The sequence below is a fragment of the Octodon degus genome, unplaced genomic scaffold (genome assembly GCF_000260255.1).
Source record: "Octodon degus isolate 3935 unplaced genomic scaffold, OctDeg1.0 scaffold00314, whole genome shotgun sequence".
NCBI lineage: Eukaryota > Metazoa > Chordata > Mammalia > Rodentia > Octodontidae > Octodon > Octodon degus.
The window spans coordinates 754,117-768,370 of NW_004524890.1; the positions used below are offsets into that span (position 1 = coordinate 754,117).

The following is a 14,254-nucleotide window of genomic DNA, read 5'->3' on the forward strand; positions in this document are numbered from 1 at the left end:
GGTATCAGTATAATACTTGCCTCCAGGAATGATTTTGGGAGGATTGCTTCCTTTTCAATTTCATGGAAGAGTTTGAGGAGTATAGGGATTACATCTTCCTTAAATTTCTTGTAGAATTCAACTGTGAATCCACTAGGACCTGGACACTTCTTTGTCGGTGGCTTTATTACATTTCATATTTCATTGGCTGTTATCAGGTTATTGAGAGTTTTCATATCTTCTTTATACAGTTTTGGTAATTTGTACCTTTCTAGGAATCTATCCTTTTCTTCTGTGTCTTCTATTGTGTGAGAGTAAAGATTGTCAAAGTAGCTATTGATAATCTTCTGAATTTCGACTGGGTCTGTGGTAATTGCACCCTTTACATTCCCTATTGTTTGTAATTGAATTTTTTCTTTCCTCTTTTTGATGAGGTTAGGTAGGGGCTTATCAAGTTTATTTAATATTTCAAAGAACCAGCTTTAGGATTCGTTAATTCTTTGAAATGTTTTCTTCATCTCGATTGAATTATTTCTGCTTCAATTGTTATGATTTCTTCAGGTCTTTGGGCTTTGGGTTTGCTTTGCTCTTCCTTTTCTAGATGTTGAAGGTTGAACATTAGGGTGTTAATTTGTTCTCCCTCTATTTACGTAATGGGTGAGTTCACAGCTATAAATTTCGCTCTGAGAACTGCTTGCATCACATTCCATAAATTCCGATAAATTGTGCTTCAATTTTCATTGAATTGTAGATATTGTTCAGTTTCTTGTTTAATTTCATCTGTGATGCATTGGGTGCTGTGTAGAATGTTGTTTAATTTCCATGCATTTATGGGGTTTTTCTGGTTTCTTTTGTCATTTATTTCCAGGTTCATTACACTGTGGCCAGATAATATGCATGGGATAATTACTGTTTTCTTGCATATACTTAAGCATGAGCAATGGACTAGTATGTGGTCTATTTTAGAAAATGACCCATGTGCAGCTGAAAAAAATGTGTAATCAGCTGTGGTCGAGTGGAACATTCTGTATATGTCCACTAAGTCCATTTTTCCGAGCTCTGGTTGAGTTCTGCTACTTCTTTGCTAATTTTTTGTTTGGTTGACCATTCTTTTTGGGATAAGGAGGTGTTAAGGTCTCTTGTTAAGATTGTGGTATTGGATATTAGATTTTTCATGTCCATTAAGATTTGTCTTATATAGTTGGGTGCTCCCGTGTTTGGTGCATAAATATTTATGAGTGTTACCTGTTCCTCTTGAATTTTTCCCCAAACCAGAATATAGTGGCCTTCTTTACTTTGTTTGATCATTATTGCTTTGAAGTTGAGACTCTCTAAGAACAGGATTGCTACCAATGCTTTTTGTTTTTTTGGTGGAACCAGGGATTGAACGCAGGTCCTTGTGCTTGCCAGGGAAGCGCTTATTCCACTGAGCCATCTCCCCAGCCCTCAATGCTTTTTTCTGAGGTGCTGGATCATGTAATATTGTTTTTCATCCTTTGACTTTCAGCCGATGAATGTCTTTATGAGTTCAATGTGTTTCTTGTATATAGCATATTGTTAGATTTTGTTTCCTAATCCACTGTGGAAGTCTATTTCTCTTAATTGGTGAAAATGAGATGTATTGACTTACGTTTGACATGTTATTTACCTGCTGCTGTTTACTCCATTTTCCTTTTTCTCCTGTGTTTGTTTGCCATATTGAGTGTGTTCCTTCTGTTCTTGTTCGTGGAGTTCTGATCATTTAGGTTCCTCTCTAGAACATCTTTTAGTAGTTTGTGTAGGGTTTGCTTTGACATCATGAAATTCTTTAGTTGTTCTTTGTCATGGAAGTATGTCACTTCTCCATCAAACTTGAAAGAGAGTTTTGTTGGGTATAGTAGTCTGGGCTGGAATTTGTTTTCATAGAGGACTTGAAGTTCTCTGTTCCATGCTCTTCTTGCCTTCATGGTTTGTGAAGAGATGTCTGCCATTATTCTGATGGGTTTTGCTTTAAATGTGATCTGCTTCTTTTCTGTAGCAGCTTTCAGTGTATTGTTCTTGTGCTGGATTTGTGGCATTTTGACTATTACATGTCTCATTGCGTTTTTAGTTGGGTTGAAATTATTTGGTGTTCTGTATATGTTTAGTTTTCTGAATGTCAGATTGTCTCTTCAGGAAGGATTCTGCTATTACTTCTGCTCATATTCTTTTCGTATCATTTGTGTTGAGTCTTTCTTTCTCATTGATGCCATGAGTCTCACTTTGTTCATATTTGCATTATCTTGCAGGTGATGAATTATTTTTTGCCTCCAAGTTGTTTTTAAGAGATCCTTTCTTACCTTTTCACTAGCTGCAATGACATATTCAAGATCTGAAAGTCTGTCTTCACTTTCACTGAAACGGTTTTAGCAAGCTTTTGATTGTGATTTTGAGTTCCTCTGTATCTCTTTGACTGTGCTTCATACAATCTATTTCTTTCCTGTATTGCTCATTCAAGGATCTTTTTTTAATCTCCTCTAGTTTTTATCAGTGTCTTCTTGAGAAGTAGTTATTCTTTTACTACAGAGATTATTTCTGATCTGATTTCCTCTATCTGTTTCTGTATTTGATTCTTTACTTCAGACACTATTATTTCAGAGATTTCTTTTTTTGTTTCAGAAGTTATTTCTGATCTGAGTTCCTCTATGCCTTTCTGCAGTTGTTTCTTTACTTCAGACTCCATTAATTCAGACATTTCAGCTGTGTGACTCCCAATTTGTTCTGTGCTAGTGTCCTCTGCACTTGTTCTGTGTGGGCTCAGGGCCTGAGATTTCATTTTGCTCCTTCTCTTTGTCATTTTGTATAGCACTGTCCTGTGACCTTTGGTGTAGACCTTTAGTACAGTTATAACCTTAGCACCTACTGAAATTCAGGTGCAGATCTACCAAGTTTGAGTTCTTCCAGTTTTTCCTGGCTTGGGTGTGGCTGTTGTGCTCAGCTCCTTCATGCTGCATCACTTGGAAGTAAACCTTTTGTGCCCTTTGGCAAAATGTTCTCCTCCTGGATTAGTTGGATAGTTCTGGTTGTTAGCCTCTCTACAGGGACTTCAGCCATAGAGTTTTACCCCAGCTCTGCATGCCAGGCCTGGCATGGGTCTTGAGGGGTCAAGGGGGCGCAGGGGAGCACAGAAGCTCTCCTACACACTTTCAGGGCCTGGGCTTGGGTTGGGTGTGGAGAGGTCCTGAGAGCTTGGGGGAAGTTCTCACATGGTAGGCTTGGGCTGGCTCTGGAGGGGTGGAGGGGTCCTGAGAGCATGGCAGAAGTTCTCACTGATGCAGCAGGCCTAGGTTTGGTCTGGAGAGACCCAGCAGGCCAGGTGAGTGCAGAAGTTCTTCCATGCACTTGCTGGGCCTCAGCTTGGGCTGGGTCTGGAAGGGTCCCGAGAGCACATCAGATGTTCTCACTCACACAGTGGGCTTGGGCTAGCTCTGCAGGGGTGGAGGGGTCCCAAGAACACCACAGGTCTCACTCGAGTGGTGGGCCTGGGCTTGATCTGGAGAGGTCCAGAATGTGCAGGGGAGTGTGGAATCTCTCCCACACATTGGCCTACTGCAAATTTGGCAGAATTATTCCATACAAATTTCAGCTCTGACTAGGGGACTAACACCAAACTAGGAGCAACAGAGGAATTTTATTCATAATTTTTCCCATTTTTATTTTTTAATTAAAAATGGAATTTTGGATGGGTTGTATAGGTTTTGACTTTTATTGTTTGCTTAGTTTTCCTTGTTTTCTCTCTTTCCTCACAAGTGTTTCCTGCACTTGATTTTAAGGAAAGGGCTGAGAAGTGATCATCAGACTTTCTGTTTTCTTTGAGACTTACAGTTGAATGCACTCATCTTTCTGTCTCAAAATCCTTTTCTTTTCTTTTTTTGGACTGGGTATCAAACTCAGGACCTTGTGCTTGCCAGGCAGGCACTTATGCCACTGAGCTATCTCCGTGACCCTGCCTCAAAATTATTTTGCTTTCTCCTTCATTCTCTCCCTTCTGTCCTCTTCTCTAGCTTCCCAAACTATGGGTGATCTGTTTGGCACCACAAATTCACTGTGACTATTTTGCATACTTTCCTAAGGGATAAATGGAGGCTTGGGATTATCCTTTTCAGATTTCCCACAAACTCTTTATAGATGGGACATCCTCTCCTACCCATTAACGCTAAACTCAGACCACTAAGATTAAAAAAAAAAGTCCAAAGCACCATCCTTCTTAGCATGGGATCATTTCCACCCTCTTGAGTCATCTCATGATTCTCCTTTGTCTCCTGAGTCATCTTTTTTCAGTCTTCCACCCACATTAAATCTTCAGCTACCTCCTCCTATGACCATATACACCCAATCAATAGTGGTGAATTGGAAATGTCTTTTTCTCTGTGCATCTTGAAGCACTGACCTCTCCATCCCCCTTTCTGTATTATTAAATTTGACTTGTTGTTTCATCCTTTCGCCATACACGTCACACAGACAGCTGATGATCTTGGCCAGGTCCTTAACAGTGACCACCTTTAGTCATTTAGCCTTATTTGCACTATATTTCTTTTCAGCTGTCACTCTGTTTTGTCCCTTATGAATTTTAAATTGCCCTGCCACACGTGATAAAATTACCCTACCAAGAGGAAGGAAATCCAGTATACAAATTCTTGGTCTATGTTGAAGGTTGTTACATAACTACAGATCTTGCTCCTATGGTTAGGGATACCAAATTAGCAGTTACTACAGCAGTTACAAGACTACACTTGATGATCACTGTTATGGCTGAACGCACTACATTAGCTAAGATGCCATACTTGTTATAGTCAGATGTTCACCTTTGTATGATAAGAATGTGATAATCTGGGATCACAATCATCCCCATAGGAATAAGTCCCCAAAGGACTGGGTGCTGAGCCAAAAAGACAGCAATAAGTCATCCCTAATAAATTGGGAAGATTAGATTTGGGACAGACACAAAGAAGAACAGCCAGCTACACCTAAAGAATGTTGTAGTGCAATAGACATTTCTTAGGGAAGCTTTCAGGCTAGTTATAGTTACCTAACTTCAGAAAAATATTTTAAAAAACACAGAAAAAAATTAAAATAAAAGCAGAAAAAAAGAAAAAATTAAAACAAAATGACAAGACACAGAAGCAAAATGGAATTCCAGACTTCCAGCTCACCAAGGACATATCCAGGGGACAATGAGATAGAGGAAAACAGAAGCCATCCACATGAATTCACAGGAATGACAGTAGAAGAAAGTAAAAAAAAAGATATATGCATGAGGCTATAGAGGGCATATCAAAATGGAAATAATTTCAAAGGTGAAAAAAGAGATGATGACCATAATTAAGGACTTGCTCAGAAAATTTAGAGTACACATAGATAAAAAATGGGCCATAGAAAAATAATAGAAACTATGAATACAAACAAAGAAATGGAACCCATGAAACAGACTCAAATGGATATCTAGGAAATTAAAAATTGCACTGAAAATTTGCAAAACCATGTGAAAGAAAGTGAACATAGAGTATCAGACCTGGAAGACAGAACCAAACTTAGTGATCACAAAAACCAAGGCCTCTTAAAAATAGCAAGGGACCATGTAAAAACAATCGAACGACTGTAAGATGATGCAAAGAAGAACAATATAAGACTGAGTGGAGTCAATGAAAATGCAGGAGTCAGCACAAAAGACATTGAGAAAAACAAATGTTCTGAGAAGTAATAGCAGAAGACTTCCTAAGCATGGAAAAGGAAACTGACACACAATTAATTGGGACATACAGAACTTCAATTAATCATGAACAAAACATCTAATAAAAGCATACAATAGTCAAGATTCTAGAAATTCAGCCCAGGAGCACACAACATTAAAAGCTATTAGAGAAAAGAAAGAAATCACATATAAAGGAAAGCCCATCAGAATCACAGGAGACTTTCTACACAAACCCTTAAGTCAAGGAGGGCTTGGAGTGAAGCATTTCAGTCCCTGAAAGAAAACAACTTCCAACCCACACTGATATATCCTGCAAAATTATCTTTCAGCATTAATGGAGAAATAAAATAGTAACATACAAAGAACTGAGGAAATTTGTGACAACCAAGCTAGGTCTACAAAGAGTTCTGAAAGATATACTAGGAAGAAAAAAAAAGCCCACGATTCCAAGAGTACCAACAGAAAGACAATACTAGGTAGGGAAAGCAATTCAACATGGGAAAGACAGAGAATCATTAACAGGAAAACTATAGGATAAAGACAAACCAACACATATGAGTCATAACCACCAATGTACATTATCTCAATTCACAAATCAAAAAAGACAAGCAAAATGGCTCAAAAAAACAAGATCCAATATTACACTGTACACAAGAAACATATATAACTAAAAAAATCATAGACTGAAAGTCAAAGGATGGAAAACAGCTCCTGTTGCTCCTTTGTGCAACAGGAGCCCAGAAAAAAGTAGGGGCATCTATTCTGTTTGCAGACAATGTGAACTTCAAAATAAGAAAGATCAAAAGAGACAAAGGCTTTCTACTTTGAGAATTCTAATTATATGAATATTTCTTGATTTTGACACAGAGTGAACTATTATATGACTGATATATAAATTCTTCCTTCTTCATTTTTATCTTGGATAATTTTTATTGTTATATTCATTTAAGTTTGTAAGTAATTTATTTACAATGTGCAATCTACTAGTAATCTCATGGTACGTATTCATTTCTGAAATATTACTCTAAAATTCACTCTGTCTACATATTATGTCTTGCACCTTTCAATGTTTGTCTACAATTTTTAATATGCTATATAATTACTGATTTTCAATAAAGTTAATGAGAATAAAAGAGACAAAGAACATCAATATATATTTGCTAAATATATATGCACCAAATATTGGTACACCAACTATATAAAGCAGATATTAACAGACATGAAAATCACATAAGCACTAACATAATTATAATGGGGAACCTTAATACCCCACTCTCAAAATTACATCAACTAGACAAAAAAAATTAAATACTGGAACTAAATCAAAACCACAAACAAATGGACTTAGTAGATGTTTACAAAGTGTTCAACCAAATAATATCAGAATATATATTCTTCTCAATTGTACATGGTACATTCTCCAAAGCAAACTACATATTATCTCAAAGAACACACTTAAATGCACAAGAACTGAAATTATCCCATACATATTATTGGACCATAATGCAATACAAATGGAAATCAATGGCAAAAGAAACCATAAAAACTCCGTAAACACATGGAGTGTTTAGTGCTTAGTGGTACAGTACTTGTACATAACATGCACAAAGTTCAAACTGATTTCAAACACTACAAAATAAAAATAAACTATAAATTTTTAAAATACTGACCAAGTGCTGATAATAAAAAGGAAGTTATCCTGGAAAATGGTTTTATCAAGTTATAAATTTAGAAATGTACTTACCATATGACGCAGCAATCCCACTCTTAGATATTTAAATGAGGGAAATTAAAATTTATGCTCACATAAAAACCTGTGCACCAGTCCTTATAACACTATTCAAAATCACCAAAAATTGTAATTAACTTAAATATCCTTTAATGGGTAAACAGATAAACAACATGTGGTAGATCTGTTGTGATGACGAATCTTAACTGTGTTAACTTGATTGGCCTGGTATCCATCCAAGAGATTATTAAAGCACATTGCTGTATGTGTCTGGGTGAGCAATGGAAGCATGAATTTGGGAACTATATATTGTCCCTGGCCCTATTCTCTCTTGCACTGTTATGCTTGTTAGGCTCCATGAACTAAGCATCTTTGCTCTACTATAGCTTCCCTCTACCACGTTTCAGCCTTGGAGCCAGCCAGCCACAGACTGAATGCCCTGAAATCATGATGACACTAAACCTCTCAAATTTCACCAGGGTTGGTGGCATACACGTTTAATCCCAGCACTAGAGAGGTTAAGGCAGGCGGATTACCATGAGTTTCAGGCCAGCCTGGGCTATATAGTGACTTCAACTCCAGCCTGTACTATAAAGCAAGACCCTGTGATTAGAAAGCTGACTAATATAACCATACAATGAATATTACTCAGCAATAAAAATGAATTATTAATATATGTAACAAGCAATTATTTAGAAGAATCTCAAAGGTATTATATGAAATGAAAGAAGCCATTCTGAAGGATTACATATCATATGATTCCATTCATATATTTTATATATTCTCTAGAAGGCATAACTACAATGACAGAGAAGATATGCTGCTTACTGGGATTAGGGTTTAGCTTGGAAATTATTACAAAAGGATAGTATGTGGGATATTTTGAATAGTACAACTGTTCTGTAACCTGAAGTTACCTAAGTCTCTAACTGGTAAAAGTTTTTTTGTTTTTGTTTTTTATTTCAAGTATCACAATGTTTATTGATAGATACAAGTATATAAAATCAGGGCATGAACACAACTTGATAAATTAAGTAGACTTAATTTCAATATTATAATAAGAGGGACCAATTCAAATGCTCAGTATTTGTTTCATACCCACAAAAAACATTTCAAGGGCATTAGCGATCTCTTAAAACTATCAGTTTTGTGCAAGTAAATCATATTTCTTTTAAAAAGACTTGCACACTTGCCCAGGCTCAAGGATATTAAAATCTAGCACATAAAACCCATTTACTAGAGGTAGAAATACAGGCAATATACTATTATGGCAACAACCATCAATTAGAGTTAAGAATTTTTTTGTAACAACCAAATAGATAAGCAAATATTGCAACAACTCAAGTGTTACTGAGAAAAGCTCATTTCTATAGTATTCAGTGTTGCTATAAAGTTTTCTAACTTAAAATAGCCAATGATAACTGGCAATGAAAAAGGTCCTTGCAATAGACTGCCTCTGCTTGAGAACTTGTGATATAATTATTGCATGTTACTAATATATTATCTAAACATTAAAGATACTCCTAAAATATTTGATGGTAGACTATGATTGAGAAATTTCTTCTAACTGGTAAAAGTTTAGAAAACTGCACACATATAGAAAACTCAGTTTGAAAATTAATTTTAAAAAAAAGTGGAAAACTCAGTTTTTCATGTCAAATTGTCAAAAATAAAACCAGTTTATTTTCACAATCTTTAGTTTCATTTTATAAAATAAAATCAAAGTTCAACTATTTCAGTCACTATTATCAGTAAAATCTTGATTCTTATTTTATGTGGACTCATCTTATATAGTATTTTTCATTATCCGTTTTATCCTTTACTAAGCAGAGCTTCTGTTATATTAAAATACACATGGTGGGGCTGGGGAGATAGCTGTGAGGCATAAGCACCTACCTGGCAAGCGCAAGGTTGTGAGTTCAGCCCTGAGCCCTGTGTGCCGTGCCGCTTCTACACCCATCCTAGGGCATGCCTTGCTGGCCAAGAGCCAGGTGTGGTAGCACATGCCTGTTATCCCAGTACTTGGGGGTTGAGAGAGGAGGATCACTACAAGTTCAAGACCAGCCTGGGGCCTACAAAAGTGAGCATAAGGCCAGCCCAAACTGCATAGCGAGACCCTGTCTCAAAAATAAATAAGTAAATAAATAAAACAAATAAAATAAAATACACATGGTACTACACCTGCAATCTCAGCTACTGGGAGGGGTGAGGCAGGAGGACTGAAAGTTTGCGGCCAGTGTGGAGAGCTTAGTAAGACTGTCCCAAAAGGAAATAGGAAGGAGCATTAGTGATAGAACTCTTCTTGTCTAGCATATGGAAGGTCCTAGGTTCAATCCCAAGCAACATACACACACACACACACACAGAGAGAAAAAAGAAGGCAATGTGCCAGAGTGTTAACTATACCAAGTTGTTTCTGGATAATGAATGAGATTTTAAGTTGTTTTCTTTATTTTCTGAGTTTTCCAGAATGAGCTAGCATTACTTTCATTATTAATAGAAAATAAGAGAAAGGAAAGGAAAAAACCCCCAAAACTTCTAATCCAGATCAACTGCTTCTAAAAGGAAATCTAGATAAGAGGAGAGAAGTTAGGTATCACAGAAAATAGGACACTTTCTAGTGTTTCTGGAGGCATGAAACGAAGTGTTGACTTAGGAAGAAGGCTAGCTCACCTGAGACTGTTTGAAAACATCCTTCCCCACGACATCGAGGTTTGAAGGGTCTTTGATGGCACTAACATACTCAGAAACAGCCTTGATCACCACATCACAGGGCGGAAGAACCAGCTGATGAGCTCGCACCTGAAAAGCGGGAAATTACGGTAATTGATACTACAAATCAATTCCTGAGAAGGCACGTGGGGATGAGCTATGGAATGCAATTTCAGTAAAGCCATTGAAAACTACTTTTAAAAAATATTTTCCCACCTGATTTTTTAGTACAGAATACTTGGGAAAGACTGATAAGGTATAAAGACATAAAAATGTATCTATGATACTCCTACAGAGATAACAATTGTTTTATGACATTGTCATAATGAATCAGCTCTATTACAAGAGACATTTTGTTTTGTTTAGAGGCAGGTCTTCACTATGTAGATCAGGCTGGTCTTGGACTCCCTCTGTAGCCCAAGTTGGCCTCAAGCTTGGGGTGATTCTCCTGCCCCAGCCTCCTGCTAGGATTACCACAGACAGCTCAAAAACATTGTAGCTGATCCTGATTTTTGCTAATAAAAGTAATATTATTTGGCCAGGTGTGGTGCACACACCTATAAGCTCAGCAGCTGGGAGTCTGAGGCAGGAGGATTGCCATGATTTTAAGGCCAGCCTAGTTTACATGAGTGAGTACAAGGCCAGCCTGTACTACATAGGGAGATCTTGTCTCTAAAAAAACTAAGGAATGTTAGGTGTGGAAAAGCTTTGGATCCTGATTTGAACTAACCACAAAGACGCCTTTTTGAGACTATCAAGAAAATGTAAAAATTGAGTGGGTATTAAGATGATACCAAAAGATTGGCATTAATTTTTTTAGGAGTGACAATGGTAGTACGCTTATGTAAGACAATTAAGTGTCTTACAGATGTATGTTAAAGAATGTGAGACTATAATAACTTGAGGTTTGACATTTGCTTCAAAATACATTAGCAACATCCCAGCAAGTATGGCAAAATCTTGCGAACTGGAAGATAATGTAATGGAAACATTATATTACTATATTGTTTTCCATACTTTTTATATGCATAAAAAAGTTCTCAAACTTTTTTGTTATTTTCATGCAATGTACGTATTATTTATTGCCCATTTTCCAATTATTTAATTTTATACTTTCTCAAACTACACTTCCTGAGTCAGAGGGTATAAACTTCTTAAAAGCTTTTGGTAAAAACTGTTTGGCCAAAATGTTATAGCTTTCATTTGTTCAAAAACATTTACTGCATGCATACTATGTAAAAAGGTACTGTCCTAGCTAGTACTAGGAACACAGCAGTGAACAAGAAAGAAAAAAAAACCTTCTCTAAGTGAGAAGTTAAATTTTATTGTAGATGTATTGGGATCAGATGAAGGAACTGAAACAAAAGAAACAGAAACTTGATGTGGTGCATAACTATAATCCTAGTACTCTGGGAGGCTGAGACAGGAGGATAGAAAGTTCCATGCTAGCCCGAGCAACTAAGAGAAACACTCAAAATATGGGCTAGGGACATAGCTCAATATGAAGGCCCAGTATTCCATCCACTTAACAGGTAAGCCCTATTAAGAAAATGTAACCATAGGTGCTGAGGAGATAGCTCAATAGAATAAGTGCCTGCCTGGCAAGTGCAAGGTCCTGAGGTCAATCCCCAGTACCGCAAAAAAGAAAGAAAGAAAGAAAAAGTAACCATAGAAAAAAGGGCTAGAAAATGCAAGCATGCATATATGTGCATATGTGTGCATCTAATTTTAAATGCAGTAATCAGCAGAAGTGTTACTGAGAAATTAACATTTGAAAAAAATTCTAGGAGTCAGAAAATGGCTATGGGAGAGGAAAAAGCATTTCAAACAGACGGACTAGCAAGTAGGAAGGTTCCAAGAGTGAGGAGGGAAATATGAGATTAAAAATGTGACAGGGGGCCACACAGTAAAGAGGTTTCTAGGCTTTGGGAAGAAGAATTAGATGAGTGACATGAAGAGTCATTGGGATATTTTAGAGAAGTGACATGTTCTGGTTATTTTTATTTTAAAGGTTCACTATGCTGTTATATCAAGATTAGTTGGGGGTGTGTGGGGGCGAGTAAGAAGACCAATGATTAGCAACCTATTATAATAATTATAATAGGAAATAATGGTGACTCAACCAGGGTAGCAGTAACAAAAATGGTAAGAAACATATATGTTTTTAAAGATAGAAGTGATAGGTTTTTCTTTTTTAATTTCCAGTGATTAAACCCAGGGTCTTACCCTTGCTAGATACGTGCTCTGCAATGAAGATACAGCCTTATCCATTTTTATTTTATATTTTCAGACAGGGTCTCACTAACTTGCTCAGGTTGGTCTGGAACTTCTGATCCTCCTGCCTCAGCCTCCAGAGTGCCTATAATTATAGAAATATGCTGCCATGCCCAGTTTGATGGTATTTGCTGGACATATGAGATGTGGGATGTGAGAGGGAAATCTAGATGATGCCAAGGAAAAAAATAAAAAAGATAATTCCAAGGATTTTAGCCTAAAAAATTGGAAGGATGAGACTGCCATTAAAAAAATGAAGATAGCTGCATAAGGAACAGGCTTACAAGAATGATTAGGAGCTTCCACCAGAAATATTACTTTAAGATGCCTATTAGATATGTAAATAAGGATATTTAATAGACATGGTATTAGAGTTTGGGGTTCAAAGGAGAGGTCAGAGTCTTAGAAGTCATCAATGGAGAGATGATTTTAAGACATAAGACTGGATCAATCATACTTCTAGATAGAAGAGAAAGGATCCAGAATAGAACTCTGGAACATTCCAAAGCTAAAAGTTAAAAGCCAAAAAAAAAGCTAAAAGCAGCTATACAAACTGAATAAAACAGTCAGTGAGATAGGCAGGAAACCAGAAGAAGACACTGTTCTTAAAGCTAAGTGAAGAATTAATGGCTGGGTCAAATGCTGCAAACCGATCAAGTAAGATAACAATGGAGAGCTAGCCACTGGGTTTACTAACTTGAGGTTATTGTTGACCTTGTTGAGGGCAACTTCAACAAACCAGATTGAAAAGAGAATAGGGGAAGAAGACAGTAAGCAGCTTAAGTACTATATAGACAAAACTGGGCAAAAGTACACATATATAATTACAGTTATTCGGGAGGCTGAGGAAAAAGGATCATAAATTCAGAGCCTGCCTAGGCAAGATAGCAAAACTCTGTATCGAAATAAAATAAGAAACACAGACATTTAGCTCAGCAGTAGAACTCTTGCCTAGTGCAACAACTTGAGTTCAATCCTCAGTACTTCCAACAGACAGACAGACAGTAAAAATAGAGCAGTGGGCTTGAGTGGGCAAGAATGAGATTAGAAGTGAATTTTTTAATAGATACATACAACAGATATGATGACATATGCCTATAATCCCAGTACTCAGGCAGCTGAGGCAGGAGGATTGTGAGTTTGAAGATAGCTTAGAGTATACAGCAAGTTAAAGACCAGCCTACATAGAACCTATCTCCCCTCAAATAAAACAGGTATGGTACCTCATGCCTGTAATCTAGCATTCTAGGAAGCTGAGGCAGGAGGATTACAAGTTCAAGCTCTAGGAGGGTAACTCAGCAAGACCTTGTCTCCAAATGAAAGAAAAAAAAAGGCTAAGCTAAGTGAGAAGATCATGGGCTAGTCCCTAATATTGTAAAAACAAATAATAAAAAGAAAATGGATGCATGCTTATCCTGTTGATGAAAAGAATCAATGAAGATGGAAAAAATGGATGATGGAGGAAAAAGGGGAAGAATTGATTAAATTGGCAAATGAGTATACTATAGGGTTGGCCTTTCACAGGAACATGGACAGGTAATCCACAGTTAACAGCAGGCAGGCCGAGCACTTGGGCTTGCAGATACACAAAGGCAATTTCTGGGAGCTGATGGAAGTTCTCTACATACTGCCTTCATCTTAACACCAAGTAAGGTTATAGACTATGGGTAAGCAAATGACAAGACTTAGAGATTGGAAGAAAGAAAGGAAAGTATGAAATAGTCATACAGAAAAGGGAAAGAGGGGAAAAATATACTCATCAACTTGCACTACCACTAAAGGTGTAATAGGGTATCAGTCTTGCCATAGACTTGATAGCAGTAGACTACTGTTTCAGTATTTGCTGTTAA

The 14,254-nt window shown here is 37.0% G+C and overlaps 1 protein-coding gene across 2 annotated transcripts in view; it reads right to left on the reverse strand.

Moving 5' to 3' along the window:
- Fam120c (family with sequence similarity 120C) overlaps positions 1-14,254 on the reverse strand; it is a 362,539-nt gene that overhangs the window by 276,782 nt on the left and 71,503 nt on the right. Inside the window, exon 4 of one of the 2 annotated variants that reach the window (XM_004647578.3) lies at positions 10,092-10,220. In XM_004647578.3, coding sequence (XP_004647635.1) covers positions 10,092-10,220 — 129 coding nt within the window. Of the gene's footprint in view, positions 1-10,091; positions 10,221-14,254 lie in introns of those variants that run through there. The other variant, XM_023707819.1, reaches the window with a different exon arrangement.